Consider the following 24,576-nt stretch of genomic DNA (forward strand, 5'->3'; position numbering starts at 1 on the left):
GCTTCACCCTTAGGTTTCGTTTTCCTGCTCTTGTTCTCAGCTGATCTAATGCTCTCTGTTATGAAAGAAGTCATGTGACTCCTCCAGCTGGAGCCTGTGACAACATGCGCTATTGCATTTCCTGAAACACGATACTTAACTGGCTTGCCAATTAAAGGGACAGTGAGGAAAATAAAAGCAGGTTAATTTAAAAAACTGGTTACAAACCCTCGTTTGCTCAGCATGCAGGAAATACAAAACACATGCCCGTGGATTTTCTAGATCGTTTTATAATAATTCATTTGTCATTCAGGAGATGCTTTAATTCACAGCAACTTTTGGAAGATCAATAAAAAAGCTGATATACAACATTGAGATATATGATTATATAAATACATATTTAGTGATAGAAAATTAGACAATACCAGAATTAAATATTCAATTTAAGGGGTCATGACTCATGACATGGATTTTTTCATAATTTTTTACATGTTCCTTGAGGTTGACTCAATTTTAAAAAACGGAGAATAAAACAAATATATGTGTGTGTGTGTGTGTGTGTGTGTGTGTGTGTGTGTGTGTGTGTGTGTGTGTGTGTGTGTGTGTGTGTGTGTGTGTGTGTGTGTGTGTGTGTGTGTGTGTGTAAAAGCTTTTTTTTAAACTTTCAATCTGAGCCTCTGTCTGAAATGATCCATTTGTGCTGCTTCCCAAAAATGAAGATTCTGTCAGTAATTACTCTCCCTCATGTTGTTCAACCCCGTAAGACCTTCGTTCATCTTCGCAACACGAATTAAGATATTTGTGATTAAATCTGAGAGCTGGATCACTCCTCCATAGGCTTCTAAGGGATTGACACTTGTTCCCCGAAAAGTTATTAAAGACATTGTTAAAATAGTCCAAGTGACAACAGTGGCTCAATCTTAAGTTTATCAAGCGACGAGAATACTTTTTGTGCGCAAAAACAAACAAAAATAACGACTTTATTTCAACTATTGATTTCCTTCTCTGTGGGCGTCGAGTGAGTTCACTAGTGTAACAGCGCAGCGCTTCTGTGTTGTACGTCACACGCATCACATGACCAGCGTCGGCCAATAGTGAGGCTACGTGTGACGTAGCTCTACGCAATCACACTACGGTAACTCAAAATTATTTAATCAAAAATGTCTTAATTCGTGTTCTGAAGATGAACGAAGGTCTTACGGGGTTGAACAACATGAGGGAGAGTAATTACTGACAGAATTTACATTTTTGGGTGAACTATCCCTTTAAGGCTTGTCAGTAAACTGAGCGTTAGTACAGATACGCACTACCGGCACATCCGGGAACTTAAAGGGGAACTTGGCAACTATTTCAACTTAATAAAAATAAAAATAAAATCATTTGGATGGTTTAATAACCTGTTCTGGTGAGAATGGTGACTTTCCCCCCAGCGTTCCCAGGCGGAAAACCAACCTTGCAACATGAGGATTAACGTCCCGGTAAGTTGGAAATAAGAAGTCTCGTGAGAAGCGAGAACGAGCGAGAAACACAAACTGCTTTACAGCAATTCGACATAAACACACACGCCGCCCTCAATGTGTATGATGTATTAGTAGACACACTCCACACGATAAAGTTGGCCGGCTCCGATAATAACAAATGCACATGAGCAGCGGTAGAAAGGGGGAGGAGGGGAGTTTTTTACGACATTGTTGTGAAATATACGCCTCACAGCTGTAGGGGGCGCTCGTTGAGAAAACATGCGACAACAAAAGTGAAAATCAATGAAGAAATGGCTAGAGTTGCCATTTTAACATGGAGGTCTATGGGATTGAGTCTCTTCTGCAGCCGGTCTCTAGTGGCCAGTCGATGAACTGCAGGTTAAGTCACTTCAGTGTTGCAATATGCTATTTCGAGTACACTTATTTTAGAATCAGTCTTGGGTAAAAGTGCCTTGGTTCATTCATACCTTGACCTCTGAGCTCCGGGGTCACGGCTCTGATCATGTTTTTACTGCGAGTCCTCTCCACACACACTCGGTCCCCGAGCTGCAGGAACAGCTCCTGGAGGCCGGAGAGCCCATAACTGGTCAAGGGCCCGAACCTCCTTCCGTAGACCCGTCTGTAGAGGAAGCTGAACCGGGACACCTCAATGCCTTCTGGGAAACTCTGGAGGAGGGTCACGACCTCCTCTTTCAGTGTTTGCAGTGCCAGGCCTGATGAAGAAGAAGAAGAGCTGGTGCTCAAAGGCAGTGTTTTGCATTTTGATTAAATAATGTACGATACAGCGGAGCAAGATATGAAATATCTTTCCAATCAGACTTTATCCTGCCACAAACTGATTAATATAATTTTAATAATTCATTTTTCACAGATTTTCCAAAAACTAATCCCTTTCACTGTGCGCTTGTGTGTCTGAGTGAGTGAGAGTGTGTGTTTGAGTGTGCACATGTTAGAGTGTGTATGAGTGAGTGTGTGTGTGAGCATGTGCGTTTGAGTGAGTGAGAGTGTTTGTATGAGTCAGTGAGTGTGTGCGCTTGTGTGTATGAGTGTGTGTGTGTGTCTGTGAGTGAGTGTGTGCGCTAGTGTGTATTAGTGAGTGTGTGTGTGTGTTTGAGTGTGCACATGTTAGAGTGTGTATGAGTGAGTGAGAGTGTGTGTTTGAGTGTGCACATGTTAGAGTGTGTATGAGTGAGTGAGTGTGTGTGTGTGAGCATGTGCGTTTGAGTGAGTGAGAGTGTTTGTGTGTGTCTGTGTGTGTCTGTGTGTGCGTGTTTGTGTTTGTATGAGTGAGTGAGTGTGTGCGCTTGTGTGTATGAGTGAGTGAGAGTGGTTGTGTTTGTCTGACTGTGAGTGTGTGTGCGTGTGTGAGTGAGTGCGCTTGTGTGTATGAGTGAGTGCGTGTCTGTGTGTGCGTGTTTGTATGAGTGAGTGAGAGTGTGTGTTTGAGTGTGCACATGTTAGAGTGTGTATGAGTGAGTGAGAGTGTGTGTTTGAGTGTGCACATGTTAGAGTGTGTATGAGTGAGTGAGTGTGTGTGAGCATGTGCGTTTGAGTGAGTGAGAGTGTTTGTGTGTGTCAGCACACTCACAGTCACTGTGCTGACTGTGAGTGTGTGTGCGTGTGTGAGTGAGTGCGCTTGTGTGTATGAGTGAGTGTGTGTCTGTGAGTATATGTATGAGTGTGCATGAGTGTGTGTATGTATGAGTGAGTGAGAGTGTTTGTGTGTGTCTGTGCGCTTGTGTGTATGAGTGAGAGTGTTTGTGTGTGTGTGTGAGTGTGTGTGAGTGTTTGTGTGTGTCTGTGCGCTTGTGTGTATGAGTAAGAGTGTTTGTTTGTTTGTGTTTGTGTGTGTGTGTGTGTGTGTGTGAGTGTGTGTGTGTGTGTGTGCTTGAGTGAGTGTGTGTCTGTGCGCTTGTGTGTATGAGTGAGAGTGTTTGTGTGTGTGTGAGTGTGAGTGAGTGCGCTTGTGTGTATGAGTGAGTGTGTGTCTGTGAGTATATGTATGTGTTTGTATGTATGAGTGAGTGTGAGTGTTTGTGTGTGTCTGTGCGCTTGTGTGTATGAGTGAGAGTGTTTGTGTGTGTGTGTGTGTGAGTGTGTGTGAGTGTTTGTGTGTGTGTGTGTAGTATCTTAATCCTGCCACAAACTAGAGAAAGTGATAAAAATATAAAATATAAACGAATAGCCGTTGAAATGGTCTATAAAAGGCTGGAGAGAGATGAACAGTACTTTGCTGGGCTCCGGGCGGGGAGGGCCTCTGTTCCTCCGGGGCCCTTGACCTCGCCGGGGGCCCCTGGTCTCTCTGAGGGCCTCTACTCATCTAACACCAGATATTCTCCAGCTATAAACCTAACTGAGATTTCAGACAAAACCAATTCAGTTCAAACTTCAGTTTTCCTCAGAAAAACTGCGTGACATCTGCAATTTAAATATGAGGATTTATTATTTGACTTTTACTTTTTTTAGTCCGAAGGGAAAGTGCAGCAAATGACTAATAATCTGTTACATTAAATTGTATTTTCCCCTTTTGGACAAATCCAGTTTTGGTAACGTTACGTTGTTTGAAATTTGTTTTGCGGCAAAAATAAATGGCTCAAGAAATATTGCGCCCGTTCTAACTTACAACTGTATTATAAATCATCTCATTACGCTAAATAATGTTAGATCCAGTTGTTTTGAAATTTACATAATAGTTATTTGAACGCCAACCATGTGAATGAGTCGGATTTATTCCCTCAGAGCCGCGAGATGTTTCTAAGCTTCTTCTTCTTTAGTTCCGTGCCGTTGGGAGTTTTACATTAGACGAGCGCCGCTGTCCTCTGGTGGCGTGGAAGCATATCGCTCAAGTTTACCTCAGGAATTTGAAAGCTGATTATACTGTACATAACCCATTTATGTTTGTATGAGATCTGCTGGTACATAATTCTATATTTTTGAATGAAAAATGTTTGTGAATTTGCTACAGCAAAATGTTTATTTTTGTCTGAAGGATTATATTGCTCATTGGAAATAACAAGAGGATGTTGGTTAGAAGTCTATTATGCTAGAGATTCAGAATATGCTTCAGTTTGTATTAATGTACTACAAGTACGCTGCTAGAACAGGCACACATTTATTTTCCTTTTGGTTCTTTGCAATGTTGGGGCATATGCTGGCAAATGTAACCTTACAGTTGACTTGCCAAATCACTTCCATTTGTTTTATTAATAAAAATTATTATAGTTAGTATTGGAAGTAAGTTAATTATGGGTCATCATAAATACTTGCTTTCAAAGTACCAAGTAGTAAAAAAAATATATATATATTTAATAATCGATAATCGTTACCCTCTGAACCGTAATCGAATCGAATCGTGAGGTGCCAAGAGATTCCCACCCATCAATCGTTGACGAGAAGAGCAACCGGAGAATTCTTCACAACGATCATGCAATTCCACCCCCAAACAATTAACAATAATTTACTGTTTATAAGCGACGACATGATTATGAAACTTAAAAGGTGGAATTCAGAAAGAAGTGCATTGTGTCATTTATGCACAGTATAAATAAATGAAAAAAATCATTAAGAACTTTACTGGCTCATAATTTTTTATTAGAGCGTTTGAAAAAGGAATGACTGCCGAAATGTATTTGCACCGTACTGAATAAATTATTTTGTGTGCTTGAATGTACCCTGTATTTGGCCCCTGAATGTAACATGTGGCCCCTTAATGGCCCCTGTTACAGAAAAATCCTAGAACCGCCACTGTATAAAGTTACATGTGGGCCTCCATGCTCATATATTGTACAGTACGCATACAATATATGAGTATGCATACAATATATTGGTGGAGGGTGGTGGGGGGCCCACATCAATATTTTTTCAGGGGCCCCCGGATTCTCTACGGCCCTGGCAAGGAGACATTTTAATGGTTTATTAATAAAGATGAAGTTGACGTTGCTGACTCGCGATCTTCGCAGTAGTGAATGCGCCAGAGAGAAATGCACACTTCATAAGCAGAACCGGCTTATTCTTTCCGTTTTCTTTCGTTTTGAATTGTTCTGTTTACAAGTAGACATTTCAATATAGATATATTTTTCAGGTCTGTGAAGTGTAGGCTATACGCTGAGTTTCGGTTCATTTATGAGACGGGCTCTAGTTCACGCGCAGGCGTCTCCGTGATATATCAGGGCTATTCAATTAGCTTTATTCGAGGGCCGGATTATTAAATCGAAAAGTTGAGGTGGGCCGATGGGTTTAGCTTATTTATTGAAACATAACAGTATCAATAAGTAAGCTAAAGTAAACATAAAAGTATTGTAGGCTATTTACTTGGAAATGTGGTAGACAACAGTATGCAGATTTATCAGACCATAATAAATAACTTATTTACAGCTATGTACAAATATATGAATTATACAAGATCATATAGGCTATTCTATTGGTTAGAATTATTTTATTAATAATTATTATAGGCTTAAATTAAAATATTCTGACAGTGAGACTTCGTAACCATAGGTAAAACCATGCATGGCTACTCACTCACTCCCACAGTATAAAAAATGCCTAAACAGGTAAAAACTATACACACAATTAATTATATATTTCTCTAGCCCCCTAATAAATCTAATGCAATATAAATGACTATAACATAGTATTCAATATAAATATTCCACATTTCTCCCCAAACCATGGTAAATTACTACAGTACATTCATGGTAAATGTTTTTAAGGCTGGTGATTAGGGATTTAGTCTTCTAACTTCGTTCATGGCACAATGTTTCTGCTATTTACCTCATCAGTCGTGTTGGGAATGTTGAGGCTGTTTCATCCGATTTAAAAATAGTTAAAATCATTGAGTGATTTGTGGTTTGTAACAGAGAGATGTGTCAGATTGAAACGCTTCTCACTGGATGTCGAAGAAATGTTTAATAATAGTGTCCGGGACCGGGAGTAAACGCAACTCCATTGAGCTTGCGTTCCGTTATCCACTGGGCCGTGCTGCGTAGTTCAGAGTAAACTAGTGAAACAACTGAAAACAGCGCTATTTGTTCTTACTAAGGGTGTCACGATTTCGATTTTTAAATCGAAATCGATCGAAATTAATTCACAAACTCAAAAATGTAAATAAAAAATGGAATCGTCGATGCTGCCACGCCCCCATGTCGCGACCGTGATGGAAAGTTCGGATCGTTTTACTGACTCTACTGTTAAATCTCGTTCATCAAAATTAACTAATCTTTTTTCTAGTCATTTCAGGGGCTTTAAATGTTATACTTTTAACAGGCAAATTCCCCGAGCACATTCACCAACGCAATCTTGATCATATTCTGAATTAAGAAATAATTATAATGCAGGCAAAAGTAATTTACAGGGAACATTAATAATTACTTGACCTTCCGAGTCTTTTGTTCATTTGTCGCGTGACAGAGGCAATGAACGGATCGTTCATGAACGACTCATCACGGCGCGGGGAAAAATACACACGTGTTGATGTAATATAACACATTACCTCGTCAGTGAACATGTTTTCTGCTGGAGATGCCAGATTCGCTGCTTGACAGTGACAATGACAACAACTTCCATGAGCCCACGCACTTTCCCGACGTCATCAAAGTACGTCTTTGTTATTATTTTGATTGAGTGACCCCTGGTGGCCAAAAGTTACATACTGTGCGTTTAAATAGCTTTTTATGGATCCGGCTTGGAGACCTTTAACTCTGTTGAGGTGAGATATGAATGAGGTAACGGTTAGAAGAGAGAATTTGGGAAACGGCAGGTTGTGGGAGAGGTGAAATGATTTGAAAGATTTCCACGCGGTGTAATATGACCGGAGCGTTCTGGGTGAAACTGCTTGGAGGATGGAATCGATGGACGTGTCCAGAAGGGATTTTAGCAGATGGTTTATGGGAAGATTAGTTGAAAATAATGAGGTACTGGGGTTGGAATGGGGTCAGCTTCTGGTGCCAGCGTCCAGAATTTCTGAAAAGAGAAACGGGAGAGAGAGTTTTGCATTAATTATGAACTGGTCGCAGGCGGAGATCCAGATGAGGCATCTGAGGAGTGGCATTAATGCAGGTGAGTGAGAACGACCTCAGTTAATGCAGTGAACGGTTGCTTTGTTGTCGCAATGAACTTGGATGCTTTTGGATGACCACCCTTTCCCCCATAGGGAAGCTGCAACGACGATCGGGTAGAGCTCAAAAAGGGCCGAAGAGGCTGAAAACTGGGGAATGTCTAGTAGCTGGGGGGGCCAGTGACCGATATGCTGCCGCAGTCTACCTGGCGATTGGATTCTGACATGGGGAACATTGACAGGAGAGAGCCCAAGTCTACATCCGCACCTGCGAGGATTTGAGCTCTGATGTTCTTCGTCACTAGCGGAGGTTCTGCGGCGACGGCGTTCGGAGGGGCTGGTTGTTGAGTGGCTGAAAAGAAAGAGAAGGGAGATCGAGCGAGGAGAGGGTTGATAGGAGGGAGGGCCGGTGCTGAGGCCGTTTGCGGAGGCATCCTCGCGCAAATGTCAGCACCCGGCACAGGTGGAGGAGGAAAGAAGTGAGCATAGTGAGGAAGCGGAAGAAAATGCGTCGCCGCTTGACCGGCTAACGGAGGCATCCTCACGATAGGGTGCGCAGCTGGCGCATGAAATAAGGAAAATTGAAAAAGGTAACGTACGGAGGGAGAGGGAACGTTTGAGGAGCTGACATGTAATTGATGTTGCAGGGATCTGGAGCGTGCGGGGCCGGCTATTGACCTGGAAGAGGTTGAAGCCCTACCGCGACTGGTTCTGGGGCGTGGCCCAGGCAGGCGGAAGGTCTGTGGTGACGTGGCGCGTGAGCGGAGCCCGGGACTGTTTGTGAGGACGGTGACAACGCTGGGGGGCGAGCTATCGTGGTCCGGCGGGCCTTGCTCGTTCGGGCTGATGAAGTGGGAGCTGAAACAGAAGGGTGAGTAGATTGTAAAGAGACATATAGATTAAAAAGATCTGCTTTGTTCAATCTGCGAGAAAAATTGGCATCGGAGTTAACTAGGGCTTGTCTCAGCCCTTTAACAGTCCACTTCCCTATGGGAGGGATGTTTGGGTGGGCTGGAGAGTGTGCAGACGCAGAGGAAGATGGTGGATTCCTCGCTGGCGGTGGTGAGGGGAGTCCTCGGCCTCTTGGCGTGCGTGGAGGGGATCGAGGAAGCTGGCGTCCCCGATCTGAGGAGGCTGGAGGTGGAACGATCCTTGGAATCGCGGATTGCGATGGAGTGTCGTCCGTGACGAGAGAATAGTTGTCAGAAGTGAAGAGCTCTAGCTCAGACATGACGGCACGAGGGCGGAGTCAAATGCTGATGCTGAGACACTTGTCATGAGACAGGAGGTGAGGAAAAGCTTTATTTATACCGGCTTCCTCTTGAGCTGATTGGCTGATTACCTGAACATGCTCCTCCCGAACTTTGTTACATAACTTCATTTAAAAAAAATTATACTTTTATAGCAGGCAAGGTCAAGGATGCCTTAAATTGATAATAAATGACAGCAAAGACACTTATAATGTTACAAAATAATAATAATTTTAATGATTTCCACACTTCATTAAGCAGCACCACCTGATCATAATCAGAAATGTTTCTTGAGCAGCAAATCGGTATTAGAATGATTTCTGAAGGGTCGTGTGACACTGAAATCTAGAGTAATGAGCTCTGCCATCACAATACATTTTTTAAAAACATTAAAATAGAAAACTTTCACACATTTATAATATTTCACAATATTACTGTTTTTCTGATAAATGTAGTCTTGGTACCCTACCTAGTACCTTACTAATACCAAACTTTTGAACAGTAATGTATATATTATTATAACAAAGCCAGCACAAGCACACCTTGCAACCAAAACATTAAAAAATAGTGTTACATTATTTTGCCAGTATGTATATTTGTAAATACAATTCTTTTAGAACATCAAATTGGTTGTTCATTATATTCCGTAAAAGAATGTTAAGTGTTTTTTTCATCATTTACAGTAACCTAGTTGTACCAAATGTAATTTATCCATACAATTTTGTTTAATCCAAGTTGTACTTAAGTATTAAAGCAAATCATACATGCTTCTGTGTGGTCTTAAATTATTTGGCTTATTTAAATGAACAAGAATTTAAGAACAATCACACCAGGATATATTTGTTAAAAAAAAAAAGTGTTAGCCCATAGATACATTTATGAGGGTTTATTTAATTTATTGCAATCAACAAATGATAACAATTAGTAAAAGACACAGTTTTAAAGCTTCGCTAGGTGCAATTTATTGAAGTTTGCTGTACTTTATAGGCCTACACGAAGTGAATGCCTGCAATCATTCAGTCATTGACGAATGCACAAAACTTGCAAATTAATAAAAACATTATGAACTTTACGAAACGATACACAATTGTAGTTTAACTTCGCACTGAAACTATATTTACCTTTTTTGAAATAACCCATTAAACCTGCTGAGAAACGAGGAGTGAACCTCTGAGTGAACTAAAATGAGCAGTTCGACACGCGCATGCCCGGGAAACTCATGAATATTCATATAGGCTCCGCCCACTGCCTCTACATATGCACAAGTCACTTTTGCTCCACATTTCACGAGATATATAGTGCAAAAGGGAGAGCGCGGAAACAGTAAACAGTGTTTGAGATTCGTCACTGCAGATTCAAGCAGCTGTAGTTATGTACTTGTGCTTGTGCTAGAAAAATATACAAGATATTTGTGAGAAAATATTCTACAAGTGTGCAACTCTCATTGGATGAATTCACACACTGATTTGCGGATGAGCAAAATTTCTCTGTGACAACACATGTGTTGATGCGGGTGTGTAAATGCGTTTTGAGTTTCTTAATTTGTTAAAAACGAGTTTCTTAATTTGTGATTTGTAGAATAGGATTTGTGCACCTGCAATGAAGAATTTTAGAAGGTGTAACTGTTGTGTTGTGTTTGTGGGAGAGAGAAAAAAAGTCTACAAGTTTGCAATTCATTTCTTTTGTCCTTGCATTCTTTGGGACCCTGTGACACATCTGTGTGAAAGGCTAATTAATATGCAGCTCATTATGTATGTGGCACATTATCCGGCCTTTGTCTTCTCAGGTGTGAACACGCCATCACGCATATTGCCTTTCCAATCAAAAGGTGTCTTGTAAAATTTAAATCAATGTATTGTTTAGTGCAAATGATTAGGCAGGATGATTTTCAGATCATTTTGAAGCAAAAACTCTAGGCAACAACATCCATTAGTCAAAAGTATTGTGGACACATATTTAGTATGTGTTTTGTGGCCTTATTTCCGACACTTTAAGTTTTAGTTTTTGCATAAACATGCATAAACAATATTCTCTCAAAAATGCAAACATGTACATACATTTTGCTCACATATTATGGTAGCCCTGTTTGTGCTAAATAGAGTGTAATTACACCTTTGCTATTAATGTGTTTATAAGCAACTGAAAAAAGCACAAATGTCAGAGCATGTCAGAACACCTCAAGGACCCGAAAAACCCCTTAGACCCCAGAGGGTTGAAACATTTCTCTCTGTGACTTCAAATTTACTGATACACATGTGTGGCTATTCTCTACAACTACACATTTCACTGTCACATGCGTTCAGTTGTTTTGCACCAAAAATACCTTCATAGGTCAGTCTCCCGTTTCCTCTTTCGTTGGTCCTCTGACAAAGATTTCCTAGCTTTCTGGTTCTTTTTTACAGGCTCAGCCATAACTCAATCTATCATTGCCCTTTGCTTATAGCTAGCCGGGGCTTGAATGGGGGCGTGAACGTGTGCAGTGCCGTCAAGCAATTCGTTACATCGCGAGACCTGATATCACGCGATACTTCCTGACGGCGAGGCCGCCGGCCCAAAGTTACAAGAGATTTTTTTCCGCTCTTGGGCACCAGGGGGGTGTGAAACCACCACCATTCAACCCGAAATTAGTAATATAACCATTCCACTGACTCCGAAGCTGTTCAGTTAAGGTAAAAAATGTTACTTAGATCACCTTTAAAGCAACTCAAATGAGCTGCTCGTGTGTAAATAAACACAGATTTGCGCTTTACGATGAAACATGCAGCGCAAATATTAATTTAATTAAATCGAAGTCATAATGCAATTTTGGTTTTATTTCGATGCATGAAAACAGTTACTGTATTTTATAACCTTTTGGAAACATTTAAAAGTGCGCATTTGTAAAGTCAGCAAAAGTGAAAACAGTGTTTGAAACAATTTTGGTGTGTACAGAATCCAGTTTGAAACGAGGTTCTGATCAAGGAAACTGGAAGTGAACTCAGACCTTCTTGAGTTCGGGACGAGCTGGAGAAACCAGTTTGCTGTTGAAGTCTCCTCTCCACTCGGTTATGCCCAGAAGAAGGCCCATCTGATGCAGTTTGTTCAGGTGACGTGTGTTTGAACGGGCAGCGTCCAGCAGGAGGGCTTTAGATTTGGCCTGACCGAGCACTTTAGAGAGCGGCTCCAAAAACACCTGCACAAAATCATTACAAACACCAAATCATGCAAAAAATGCTGTTCTTACTTAGCATTTTTGTCTTGTTTCCAGTCCAAATATCTAGAATATTCTTAATCAAGATGCATTTACTAGATGAGTAAAAATGACAAGAAATGATGTCCTGTTTTCCGGCGGGATTAATCAAAATTATTTGAATTGAGTTGATGCTTGAAAAAAGCTAAATGATCTGCCAATGGGGTTAGAAGAATAATCCTAATTCAAACAGAAACAAGATTTTTTTTACCCCATTGGCAGATAAATTGCTTGTTTTAAGCAAAAACTCACTTAATTCTTTTTATTTCCCCAGAAAACAAGACTTAATATCTTATGTCATTTTACTACTTTAGTAAACGCATTTTGATTTAAGAAATGTTTGATATTTGGACTGGAAACAAGACAAAAATACTAAGTAAGAAAAGCATTTTTTGCAGTGCACTCTAAAAGAAACAATAATATAATAAAAACTTAATTTTATCCAGTGCCTTTAAAGCAGCTTCTCAAGGCACTTTACACAAAAATACAAAGAGAAAAAAAAAAACACAGATAGAAATGCAAAGCGTACAAGAAACAAAAGAACACATGGGAATACAATAATAAAAACCTTTAGGAAAAAGCTAACCTAAAAAAGTGAGTTAGATTCATGGAAACACTTTATTATAAGATTGCATTAGTAATTGCACTGTGAACTAACACAAACATGAACCTTGACAAAGCTTAATAAAAGCTGTAAAGATATATTGCTCATTGTTAATGTTAGTTCATGCATTAACTAATGTTAACAAGTGAAACCTTATTTTACAGTGCGTTGCACATTATTGTCTAACCCTAACTTAAGTACGGAGTAATAATAAATGACTACATCTACATATTATAGGATTAGTAATGGGGTTAATTGCATGTAATTATGCATAATTTATAGTTATTATTACTTCAGTAACTACATGTAACAATGACACAGTAAAATTGTTCCCAATGATCCCTGTGGTGAAAATCCAGCTTTTAATGTTGTTTATATTTCTCTGTGATATTTTTAATAGCTATGCTTTAATGGTCCGTTCACACTGGACACGAATAGAGTGTCTAGCGCGAGTGATTTCAATGTTAAGTCAATGCAAAGACGCGTTACGCGGGTAAAAAATTCCTGCGGCGCGAATGAGGCGTAGAGCGCGGTGCGGTAGACGCGAATGAGGCTTGCCTCATTCGCGCGGCAAGTAATTCGCGAATAGCGCGAATTGAGCGTCTGGCGGGTTACGCGCCAATGATTTATTTAGTGCTTTTTGTGCATTCACGCGTTTGACGCAAATTCGCGTCTGCCGCCCGAGTTGAAAAATCTGAACTTCTGCGTCAATTCGCGCCGCGTTAACCAATCAGTAGCCAGCATGCTGCTGTCACGTGGTGAAGTAAATATTTTATCACATAAAAACTTGATTTTAATATACGAGACATTAATTTTGTATGCTATTTATTCCATATCTAATCTAGATTATATGAAACATTATTATTCTAATGTAAAGAGAATCAACATACTTTATTGCAAGAACATAGTTCGTGTCTGGACAGTGTTGTGTGAGGGGGAAAAAAGTCACAGGACAGTTTAATCACTTTTGTAGTAGTCTAGGCTTACTCCATTTGTCATCAAAACAACAATAAATTACAGATTAGGTGGGTGAGGGCGAGGGCGAGGATGATCCTTGCTCCGATGCGGGACAGCAGGTCATTGAACTGGGCGCGGGACAGGCAGAAGTACCGCTGAAAGCGGACGTCATCCAGGCGGAGCTTCTGGAGCAAATGGTGAAACTCGCCAAACTGGGTTCATCTCCGAAGCGTCTGGTGGACCCAAAAATGGCGACGATGATCCCTACGCCGCAGTTCTGCTCTCCAGAGCAAATAGCGGTGACTCTCTCGATGAATGCTCGATCAACATTAGTCATCTTGTAAAAAGATGGCGCGAATGTATTCAAAGTGTACACACGTATAACAAGACGCGGCAGACGCGAATTTGACGCTCAAATCGCGTCTTGTGTGAACGCACAGTAAGACAAACCGTGTGTAAATTCATAAGTCGACAGCATTGCTGAGTATTTTCTCCTTAAAACTGCAGTGAACCAAAGACAGTCTCAAAAACACGGTTTGAAATCACTGGTGTTTCTGACGTCACAAACTACCTTGTAACCAATCAGATCAACGTGTGATCGTCAACGAGTGGATCTCTGAGTGAGGGAGTGAGTGAGTGAGTGGAGGCGGGGCTCATTTGCATATTCATAGAACCGCGTATACTAAATGAGCCGAGGGTGTCGAGTTCTTTCAAGATATTTTAAGGCATGACAATTTCTTTTCAAGGAAAAAACTTTCACATATGTCATTTTGGTGATCAAAGATGAGTTTTAAAAGATACAATTATTGACTACAGGGGGGCTTTAAAAAATATACTAAAGTGAATTTGCAACTTTAGGTCATTTATTAGGTCATCTAAAGCTTTCTAGGATGATTAATACTACGGAAGCCCTGAACTGCAAGGTAAAAAAAAAAGAAGAAAACTTCTGGTTATTTCGACTTAAAGGGTTAGTTCACCCAAAAATGAAAATTAAGTCATTAATTACTCACCCCCATGCTGTACCAACCCCGTAAGACCTTCGTTCATCTTCGGAACACAAATGAAGATATTTTTGATTAAATCTGAGAGGTGGATCACTGCTACATAGGCTGCCAGAGGGAATGAAACTTGACGGCCCAGAAAGTCATTAAAGAACATGTTTAAATAATCCATGTGCCTACAGTGGCTCAACTATAAGTTTATCAAGCGACGAGACTACTTTTTTTCCCGAAAAAAAAAACATAATAACAACTTTATTCGACTATTCCTTTTCATTCCTTGTGGGCCTGAGACGAGAGTTCAAGAGATTTCCACGACGCATGCGCGAGAACTGAGAAGAGAACGTCCTTCTTCTAATACTTCTTGTTCAGTTCTCGCGCATGCGTCGTGGAAATCTCTTGAACTCTCGTCTCAGGCCAACAAGGAATGAAAAGGAATAGTCGAATAAAGTTGTTATTATGTTTTTTTTTTCGGGAAAAAAAGTAGTCTCGTCGCTTGATAAACTTATAGTTGAGCCACTGTAGGCACATGGATTATTTAAACATGTTCTTTAATGCCTTTCTGGGCCGTCAAGTTTCATTCCCTCTGGCAGCCTATGTAGCAGTGATCCACCTCTCAGATTTAATCAAAAATATCTTCATTTGTGTTCCGAAGATGAACGAAGGTCTTACGGGGTTGGTACAGCATGGGGGTGAGTAATTAATGACTTAATTTTCATTTTTGGGTGAACTAACCCTTTAAGTCGTTATTTCGACATAATAAGTCGTTATTACGACATAACATTTCGTTATTTCGACTTAAATATCTTGTTATTTCGACATAATTAGTCATTATTACGACATAATATCTCGTTATTTCGACATACATATCTCGTTATTTCAACATAAATATCTCTTTATTTCGACATAATAAGGAGACATTCTAATATGCATTAAGCTACATTTAGCGTTCTTATGAGTTTCTATGGGAGGAAAATGCTTAACGTCAAATTAAACCCTTTGCGTTCATATTCTGGACTTATCTGATTTTTGTAGTATACTTATGATTTTAGTATCATATTGATTAATAAATGCACGCACAATTATCCGTGACCTTTATAAATGTTGCAGATATGTTTTAGGCTACTATCCACAAACAAATTGCTTTCAATTATGTGTGCAAAATTCAGAATTCAACGAATGTGCAGCAATTTATACAAATAGAGACATTTTTGTGTATAAAATACATTTGTTTTATTTTGTATTAGTGATTATAATTTGCGCGTCCATTTATTGACGTCTGAGTCGATCTCATTTGAGTGTATTCGGCAATTTGCTTAACGTGTAATTAAACTTGTTGAGTTTATATTCTGAACTCATCAGATTTTGTTGAACATATACTTTATTAGTATGATTATTTACTGTGTTTGGTCTGAACACTGTCCGTTATGTTAAGGTTTGTATTCATTTCGAAATGCCACTAGAAGGCAGAATAAGACCGGGAATTAAAGAGCGCATTGTAGTTATGTTGACCTACTGTTTTCATAACACTGGATATTCTACTAATTCATACTTTTCTAAAACGTTGCATATTAATGGAAATTAACTTATTTGCAATTACACATAGTTTTGTGCTAGTTTTGTTGTCAGTATTGATTAATAAATGCACGCACAATTATCCGTGAACTTGATAAATGTTGCAGATATGTTTGGACAACATGTTTGGGGGGGGGGGACACAAAAACAAACTTAATTTAAAGTATCAAGGCACTTAATTCATAATTTTTTCAGAAAACAAAACGTATATCTTATCAAAATGAGCTTGTGATTAAAACAAGAACAAATATCTGCCAATGGGGTCAGAAAAATAAACAATCTAAAGTGAAAACAACAACTTTTCTGACCCCATTGACAGATATTTGTATTTGCTTTAAGTACAAACTGACTTCATTTTGATAATGTTTTCAGAAAACAACACTTTATAACTTAAGAAATGTTTATATTAGTTAATATCTTAATGTATTCGTTTAGATATTTGTACTGAAAAACAAGACATTTTTTTGTAATGCATAGTGAAAGTTGGTTTCTTTCACAGTTTGATTGAAGACAGATTATTATTTCTCTTTACCTGCTGCAATAGTTCCTTGCAAATTCTCGTGGGCATCTTTGCGATGCATTCGAGCACAAACCGAGCCACGCCGCCACACGAGTACTCATCCTCCCCGGGCGTTATTTCTGTTAACAACCCAGAATGCAAACATGATATGAGTCCAACATTAAATCATTGGCAGAGATAATGTGATTATGACAAGATAAACAAACCAGTGCAGACTAGGGGTGTAACAATATATATCGTGTCACAATATATCGCAATACAAAAACGCAACAATATGTATCGTCGATAGTGACAATATACATTGTGGTTAGTTCACCCAAAATAAAAAATTACTGTGTGAAAAAGTTTAGTGTCAGTACTACATTAAATTACTATAAATAATGTTGAATATAATGTATAATAATGCATATTTGTGGGTGCTGATAATGCAAAACGTCTGATGTTACCAGTAAAAAGTGGTTATTTTAAATATAGTCAGTGTAAGAGTGCAAACATATTAGTCTAAAAAAATTCTGTATTTTCAGCTTCAGAATCATGAATATTGTCATTCGGCGTCTCTATTGTGCTGTGCTTTGGGTTTCCAGCACCAAGTCCGAAACGTTTTCATTTACACACAATGTAACACCAAATTTAGCATTTTAATCAAGAGCACATTTCTTGTTAACCTTTTATCACATGTTTTGAGTATCGCAGTAATATGGTATTGTGAGTTCAGTATCGTGATATGTATTGGATCGTTACACCCGTAGTGCACACGAGACATGAGAAAAGCAGCTCCTACCTTCTTGTGCGACTGCTACGTTCAGCGCACTCTCCATGTGATTGGCTAAGAGCGCCGTGGGCGTGTTCGGTATCCCATCAGACACCACGATGGAGACCAGGTGACCAGCGGTTCCGACCGGGTCCAGAGCCTGTGCCGACTCTGAGAAGTGCTTGTCGCTCGTATCGCTGGTGACTCTCAGCAAGACACCGGGAGAAACCTCGAGAGCCAGCAGCTCCGTTTTACCTGGATAAATGATGTTTGCAGTGAGAACCAACAAAAAACAAGACATTTATCCCCAATATTGACAAAAAAATCACATCATGATATTTACTGGGATTTTGACGATTCAAATTATTAGTGTTTTTGAGCTTGAAACTTGTCGCAGACAAGACTTTCATATTCTGTGCAGTAAAAATCAAGCTTTTAATGTTGTTTATACAGTAGGTAGCCAACCAGAATAATACTTTTATTGTATTATTCTGTTTGCGGGGGTGTAATTGCTGCCTTTTACCGCTAAGAGGCGCTAAAATCACAGACTTTGAAAAGTGTTAGTTTATTCTCTCAATTGCGTAATCTGCCGACGCACCGCGGCTCATTAAGAGCAATTGAAAGCTGGTAGCAGATGAATTCAAGTGAAACGTATTTAAAATAATTCATAATCACAACTAACTTCAAACTACCCTTATTCCTTTTTTCTCTCTTTTTTTTAAAAAGGGGAAATAATGTCTACGTTGAAACCATTTAATAAATCTGGAGGACAATTTATATTTAAAATTGTACATTATTATATGAAAACTTATTATTATTACATATTTGTATTTGTAAAGACACTTTGTGATTGCATTGAGCACTATGTAAACTGAAATATACTACATGATTGTACTCTGTGACCCTGGACCACAAACCCAGTCACGAGTCGCACGAGTATATTTGTGGCAATAGCAGTAACAATTGTGAGTGAATGCAGCACAATCGTGAACATAAATGAACAACTTTAAAGGCGATTTTCTCAATGTTTAGATTTTTTTGCATCCTCAGATTCCAGATTTGTATCTCAGCCAAATATTGTTCTTTCCTAACAAACCATACATCAACGGAAAGCTTAAAAGTTCAGCTTTCAGATGATATACATCTCAATTTTAAAAAAATTACCCTTGTGACTGGTTTTGTGGTCCAGGGTCACATATGAATGATAAAAAATAAACATATAATAATAAAAACAGGAAGCATGCTTGGGCCGCCCCACCACAGTGCTTGTCGATGAAGTCCTTGATTGGGCCGAGGCTGGGTCGAAACACCAGCTCCCACTGACTCCATTCCTGCAGATCCTGCAGAAGAGGCGCCGACAGCAGACACACACACGCTTGATCCCGGCCCACCTCGCCCAGCAGACCCACCGTATCGGACACACACTCCCTGAGAACACACACACACACACTCAATCAGGCCTCCAATCAACAGGGTCCTATGAAGGACACTTTAAGGCGAGACACCACGGTGTTCTCTTACGAAAGGTTCTCTCGTATTGCCTAATTATAGCTTACGCTACAGAAAGATTAATCTTTTCGAGATATTGAAGCCAAAAAATTATCCTTAATTTTTGTATCCATTGTCAACGCAGTGCAGCAACTAGCAGACCTAGAGCAGGCTATCTAGCGTGCTCATCGGCTGCCCTGCGGGAACTGCAGCAGCCTATCACTGAACCCGACGTGACGTCACGTCCACAGCGTCAAAACCCGCCAATATGGGCGTGGCTTAGCGTATATAAGCAGGGTTCGTAGGCTGAATTCTCAGATTTTCATCTCTTCAGCGAAGCTCTCTGCATCGCTGGATCTTGAGAAGCCGCCGCCGTCAAACAGCGACAAGCCAGCTTAGGACAGTGCCTGAGGAAGCCGGCTATCTTCGCCACCTTCAGCCTTCCATGCCAGCTACGCTATTCGGCGACGTATCCTTTCTGAACTCTAGCTCCTAAGCACTAAAAGAGCGCGAGACTTCTTTTTCAAGATGCTTTGCTCCACTTGTGGCTCGTGCAGAGCCCCGCTCAGCGTTGGAGACCGCCACGTGATCTGCGCTCTCTGCCTGGTTCCGGAACACGCTGCTCTTGCCTTCTCTACCGGAGGATGTGAGCACTGTGAAGAGCTTCCAATGTCGACCCTGCGGGCTCGACTCTAAGCTTGCGACCCTGAAGCTGTCACTCCGCCCTTTGTGGGACCGGGCAGGAAGAAGCGCCGTTCCCAAAGACCTCAGGAGCCTGCGGCCGCTGCGACACGTTGCGACACTCCGTCGCCCTTCTGCACCCGCGTCTGACGATGAAGCGGCAGGACCCGCCGCTATTGACAGCTGCTCTATCCTGGCTTCTGATATTGAGGATTGGTCGAATTCTCAACATTCCGCCTCCTCCTCTATCCAGGAATCCGGCAGGACCCGCGCCGGAGTGGACGCTGAGTTGATGCGCCTCCGCGCAGCCCGTTGACCGCCTCGGGCTCAAGTGGTTGCTGCCTAAGGAGCCCGCGCACAACAGACTCGCCCGCTGCCAGGCCTGCACCCTTCCTCCCAAAGCTGCACTCTGAGCTTTCAAAATCGTGGAACACTCCATTCTCCCCAAGGCTCCAATCCTCTGTCTGACATTCCAGATGATGCTGGGTTACATGGCTTCAGCTGCTGCGGTACTTCAGCTGGGTTTGCTACGTATGCGCCCGCTACAACGCTGGCTGGCCGCTCGTGTGTCTCACCGAGCCTGGGAGTCAGGCTGCTCCCGGATAAGAGTGACTCAGAGCTGTATCACAGACCTGCAGCCCTGGTTAGCGGCCGACTGGTACCAGCGGGGAGTGGTTATGGGAACTGTCTCATACCGGAAGGTCATCTCGACAGACACGTCCAACACGGGTTGGGGCGCGCTCTTCGAGGGCAGACCAGTCTTTGGCCTGTGGTCAGACCGGGAAAAAACCCTCCATATAAACTGTCTGGAAATGATATCGGTCGAGAATGCGCTGTAGCTTTTCCTCCGGTTTACATGTCTGTAGTGTCCTACGTGAACCGCCAGGGCGGTGTCGGATCCAGAAATCTCTGCAATCTGGCAGAACGCCTCCGAGTTTGGTCTCAGAACCACCTGCGCTCGCTGAGAGCAGGCGCATGTGCCAGGCCATCTGAACGACGGCCCAGACAGACTGTCCAGGAACAATGTTCCCCCGGGGGAATGGTCCCTGCACCCTCAAACAGTTCAGTTGCTATGGCGCCTCTTTGGCAAAACGGAAGTCGACCTATTTGTGTCACAGGACAACGCTCACTGCCCAAGGTTCTTTTCAAAGAACGAGGACGCGCTGGCCCGGACCTGGCCCAGCCGCCCACTTTATGCTTTCCCTCTGGTCTCTCTGTTACCACAGGTGATCAAGAGAATCAGGGAAACGTGCCAATCACTGTCGGGAGCTAGTTCAACGATCCCGCCTGTTTCCTAGCACAGTGCTGCCAAAGTGGCGCTTTTCTGTCAGGAGCCAATTCAACGATCCCGCCTGTTTGCTCATTACATCAGCTGTCTACCGGGCAAAAACGGCAGTGCTGCATAATGTGGCCAGGAGGGATGAAATATCTCCTCCAGGAGGGATGAAATATCGGGTCGAAGTCAAGCTTTTTTTCTATATTGACATATATACAGACAGAGCTCTCAGCAACGGGGAGGGGGAGGGTCGAGTTTGGCCCGAATGACTCAAAAGTCATCCTCAAACCTATACATGGCTATGTTCCTAAAGTGATTGGCACACCGTTCAGAGCACAGGTCATTTCGCTATCGGCTCTGCCAGCATCTGATAGTGAGAGTGATGTTAATCTCCTCTGCCCGGTCAGTGCGCTGAGAGTTTACATAACGCGCTCCGCCCCTTTCAGGCGTTCTGAGCAGCTTTTTGTTTCGTTTGGTGGCTGCACCAAAGGTCTCGCCGCCTCGAAACAGACTCTATCCAGATGGATAATAGACGCGATTGCAGCTGCTTATACAGCAAAAGGGCTGCAATGTCCCTTGGGCGTCAGGGCTCATTCCACCAGAGGCGTGCCCTCTTCGTGGGCATGGTCCAGTGGAATTTCTATTCATGACATATGTGTGGCGGCGGGCTGGGCCTCCCCTTCCACCTTTGTCAGATTCTATAATCTGGAAGTTCCCGCCCTGCAGGCGAAACTACTATCAGTCTAAGTGAGATGTCAGTTCTGCCCAGGTATTGTCCAGCGCAAACTACTCTTATATGGTTTAGCTCTTCTGGTTGAGCTGCACTGTGACAGGTTATGTGCTATATGCTTATACATTGACCGGCGTCGCCGCTCTGTATTCCCTGTGAGTGCTTATATACATGCGCTTATATACATGCGCTTATTTCCGCTGATCTGGGATCCCCGGGAAATCCTGGGACTCATAAGTGGATGCTGACGCGCACGGCGTTGACAAGGGGTTCCCGTAGCGTAAGCTATACTTACGCAATACGAGAGAACCTCTCGTAAGAGAACGTACTCGATTACCTAACGTAACCTCGGTTCTCTCTAGAAGAGGGAACGAGTATTGCGTAACCTGCTGTGCTTGCGCCACGAGCGTTTTTCGCTGGGCAGCCTATGAGCACGCTAGACAGCCTGCTCTAGGTCTGCTAGCTGCTGCACTGCGTTGACAATGGTTACAAAAATTAAGGATAATTTTTTGGCTTCAATATCTCGAAAAAATGAATCTTTCCCGTAGCGTAAGCTATACTTACGCAATACTCGTTCCCTCTTCTAGAGAGAACCGAGGTTACGTTAGGTAACCGAGTACGTTTTTTCATGCATCTGTCAATTTTGAGATTTTGGGCTTTTCATAAAGTGTTTTTTCAGACTAGTGGACAGAAGCATCCTAAATACATTTTTAACTCTTTTAGAGCAGTTTATCTATTTGCGTCTGTGGATTTCAATTACAGTACAGGTGAAACTCGAGAAATTAGAATATCGTGCAAAAGGTAATTTCAGTAATTTAACTTAAAGGTGAAACTAATATATTATATAAACTCATTACATGCAAGGTGAGATATTTCAAGCCTTTATTTGTTATTTGTTATAATTTTGATGATTATGGCTTACAGCTTATGAAAACCCCAAATTCAAAATCTCAGAAAATTTGAATATTACATGAAATCAATAAAAAAAAAAGTATTTTAAATACAGAAATGTCGGCCCTCTGAAAAGTATAATCATGCATATGTATATAGTTATATATACTAAATATATGGAAGTAAAATAATGCCAAATGTTTTTGAAACAAAAAGCCTGTTGAATTGCACTACTTGAAAAAAAATATGCATTGCATTAACCATGCTTGCATTTTAATGCATTGTATTTTTAGGACTTGCATTTTTTATTGGCTCAAATTAGACATGGTTGAATTTTTAAGCTGTGAATATTTCAATTCAAAACATTTCAAACACCATTTCATTATTAAAAATTCAATAATCCATATTTCACCTTTCATATTTCATTTCCAAAATATTAAAACTGTTTAAAATTCAACCTATAATATTCAACAGGCAATTTATGGTCCATTTTATTTCGCTTTACAAATTCGCTTCCACATATTCAGTGGTTTAAATTCGACAGTAAATTCAACATTGACATCCAGGAACTGCAGGAAAAGCAGTAGATTACCGAGCATAATCTCCATCTGCTGTTAGTCCACCTCACCAGCAGGGGGTGCAAGTGTGTGTTGTTAATGAAGACCGAACAACACTTAGAGCAAGCCATTCATTCATAAAAACATATTTATAGAAATGTAAGTGTATTTGTGATTATTATGAGGGCTGTTTTTATGTTTAATTCAGTATCTTCATGGTCCCTGTGTAGTCTACATGCATCTTTCTCTACCGTGAACTAGATTATAATGTTATTCCCCCGATGCTGATGTACAGATCAAATGGTAGGCCTACATTTGAGGTAGACATATTTCTCTTGGTTGTTTAGTTGCCTTAACATTATATCGCGGCGATGTGCTGCAGTTCTAGGGTTTCCCTCAATACTTCAGGATTGCTGGACATATAAAACGCGTAACGTAGCTTAACTAATACAGTGATATTCATAGATGCCACCTACGTCACTAGAAATACAACGCCGCCATATTGACGACCGATCTCGCCCGGTATGGCCGCCCAAACTGCCCATTTGAATGAGAGAGAAAGACAGAGATAGATGGATACAATTTAAATTTTAGGCTCCGATCCTTATTTGTTACCCCCAGTTTTCTTTTGTCCTTTATTATATGCCCTAGACTTGCCCCAATTTGCCTTCCATGATATATATATTTATCTTGTGCATAACCCCTCCCCATACAGTGGGGATCGCTTGAAGCCTTTTAAGAGTACAGACGCGTATCAATATGCTGTTGCTGGACGTAAAAGTGCGGCACCTGGCCACCAAGGATTTATATTTAATCATGGGAAATGTTGGTATTATAAAAAAAATTCAAATGTATGATTTTGGTGGTAGTTTGCTCTGACTAGGTAGCGAGCTGTTAGCTAGCTAAGTGGCTTAGGCCTGTCACGATAGTCAATAAATAAATTATCGCACGATAAAAGAAATAAGCCCGATAATTTTTCCGGCCGTGATAGTTTCAATTTGCATGCTTGTTTGTTTTCCTCGTCTCTCTCTCTCTCTCTACCAAAGAGACTGGATGACTACTCTGTTTAAGACATAACCAACATATTTTATGTGAATACTCTCCAAAACGGACATTTAAACATAATGTTGTGTATTTGTCCATTCAGACACAAAACAGAGCTCAATTCATTACTCGCGCGCTGTATAGGGGTCTATGGCTGCACGCTTCGGGTCGAGTGTGTGCGCACAGAAAGATGAGACATGATACAATGTGACATTTCTTCTATCCTTTTCTTTTGGTATAGAATAAAATACCAGTTCGGGGTTCCTCTTTCGGCTGTTGTTGCAGCCCAACTGCACAACATATTGCAGGCATTACTTAGACCGTTGGTCGTCAAGATGGCGGCACAAAGCCACAGTGACGTCACGTGACCCGAACGAATAAAAGACCAAACTCGCACCTTGATGAGAAGACTGTAGGCTACTATATGGCTATAGGCAAGCAGATGGACTCAGAATATGAACTTAACGCGCAAAGTTTCACACTACGCGATTCTCAGTGATATACTGGAAT

General features: G+C 41.2%; 2 protein-coding genes across 5 annotated transcripts in view; both read right to left on the reverse strand.

The window, feature by feature from the left end:
* LOC143753478 (uncharacterized) overlaps nt 1–3,873 on the reverse strand; it is a 107,980-nt gene extending 104,107 nt beyond the window's left edge. Inside the window, 2 exon segments of the mRNA XM_077245834.1 lie at nt 1,928–2,173; nt 3,690–3,873. Of these exon segments, the coding sequence (XP_077101949.1) occupies nt 1,928–2,173; nt 3,690–3,780 (337 nt within the window). The 5' untranslated portion in view covers nt 3,781–3,873.
* Nucleotides 3,874–8,974: 5,101 nt separating this feature from the next.
* Nucleotides 8,975–24,576, reverse strand: part of LOC143753264 (uncharacterized) — an 84,700-nt gene continuing 69,098 nt past the window's right edge. For all 4 annotated transcript variants that reach the window (XM_077245665.1, XM_077245664.1, XM_077245662.1 and 1 more), the window contains 4 exons: nt 18,658–18,827; nt 17,430–17,654; nt 16,661–16,767; nt 8,975–11,937 (listed from right to left, as the gene is read on the reverse strand). In XM_077245665.1, coding sequence (XP_077101780.1) covers nt 11,743–11,937; nt 16,661–16,767; nt 17,430–17,654; nt 18,658–18,827 — 697 coding nt within the window. In that variant the 3' untranslated portion in view covers nt 8,975–11,742. The remainder of the gene's footprint in view (nt 11,938–16,660; nt 16,768–17,429; nt 17,655–18,657; nt 18,828–24,576) is intronic.

This window comes from Siphateles boraxobius, unplaced genomic scaffold, assembly GCF_051911475.1.
Source record: "Siphateles boraxobius isolate OS27281-9 unplaced genomic scaffold, OSU_SipBor_1 103, whole genome shotgun sequence".
In the NCBI taxonomy this organism is placed as follows: Eukaryota; Metazoa; Chordata; class Actinopteri; order Cypriniformes; family Leuciscidae; genus Siphateles; species Siphateles boraxobius.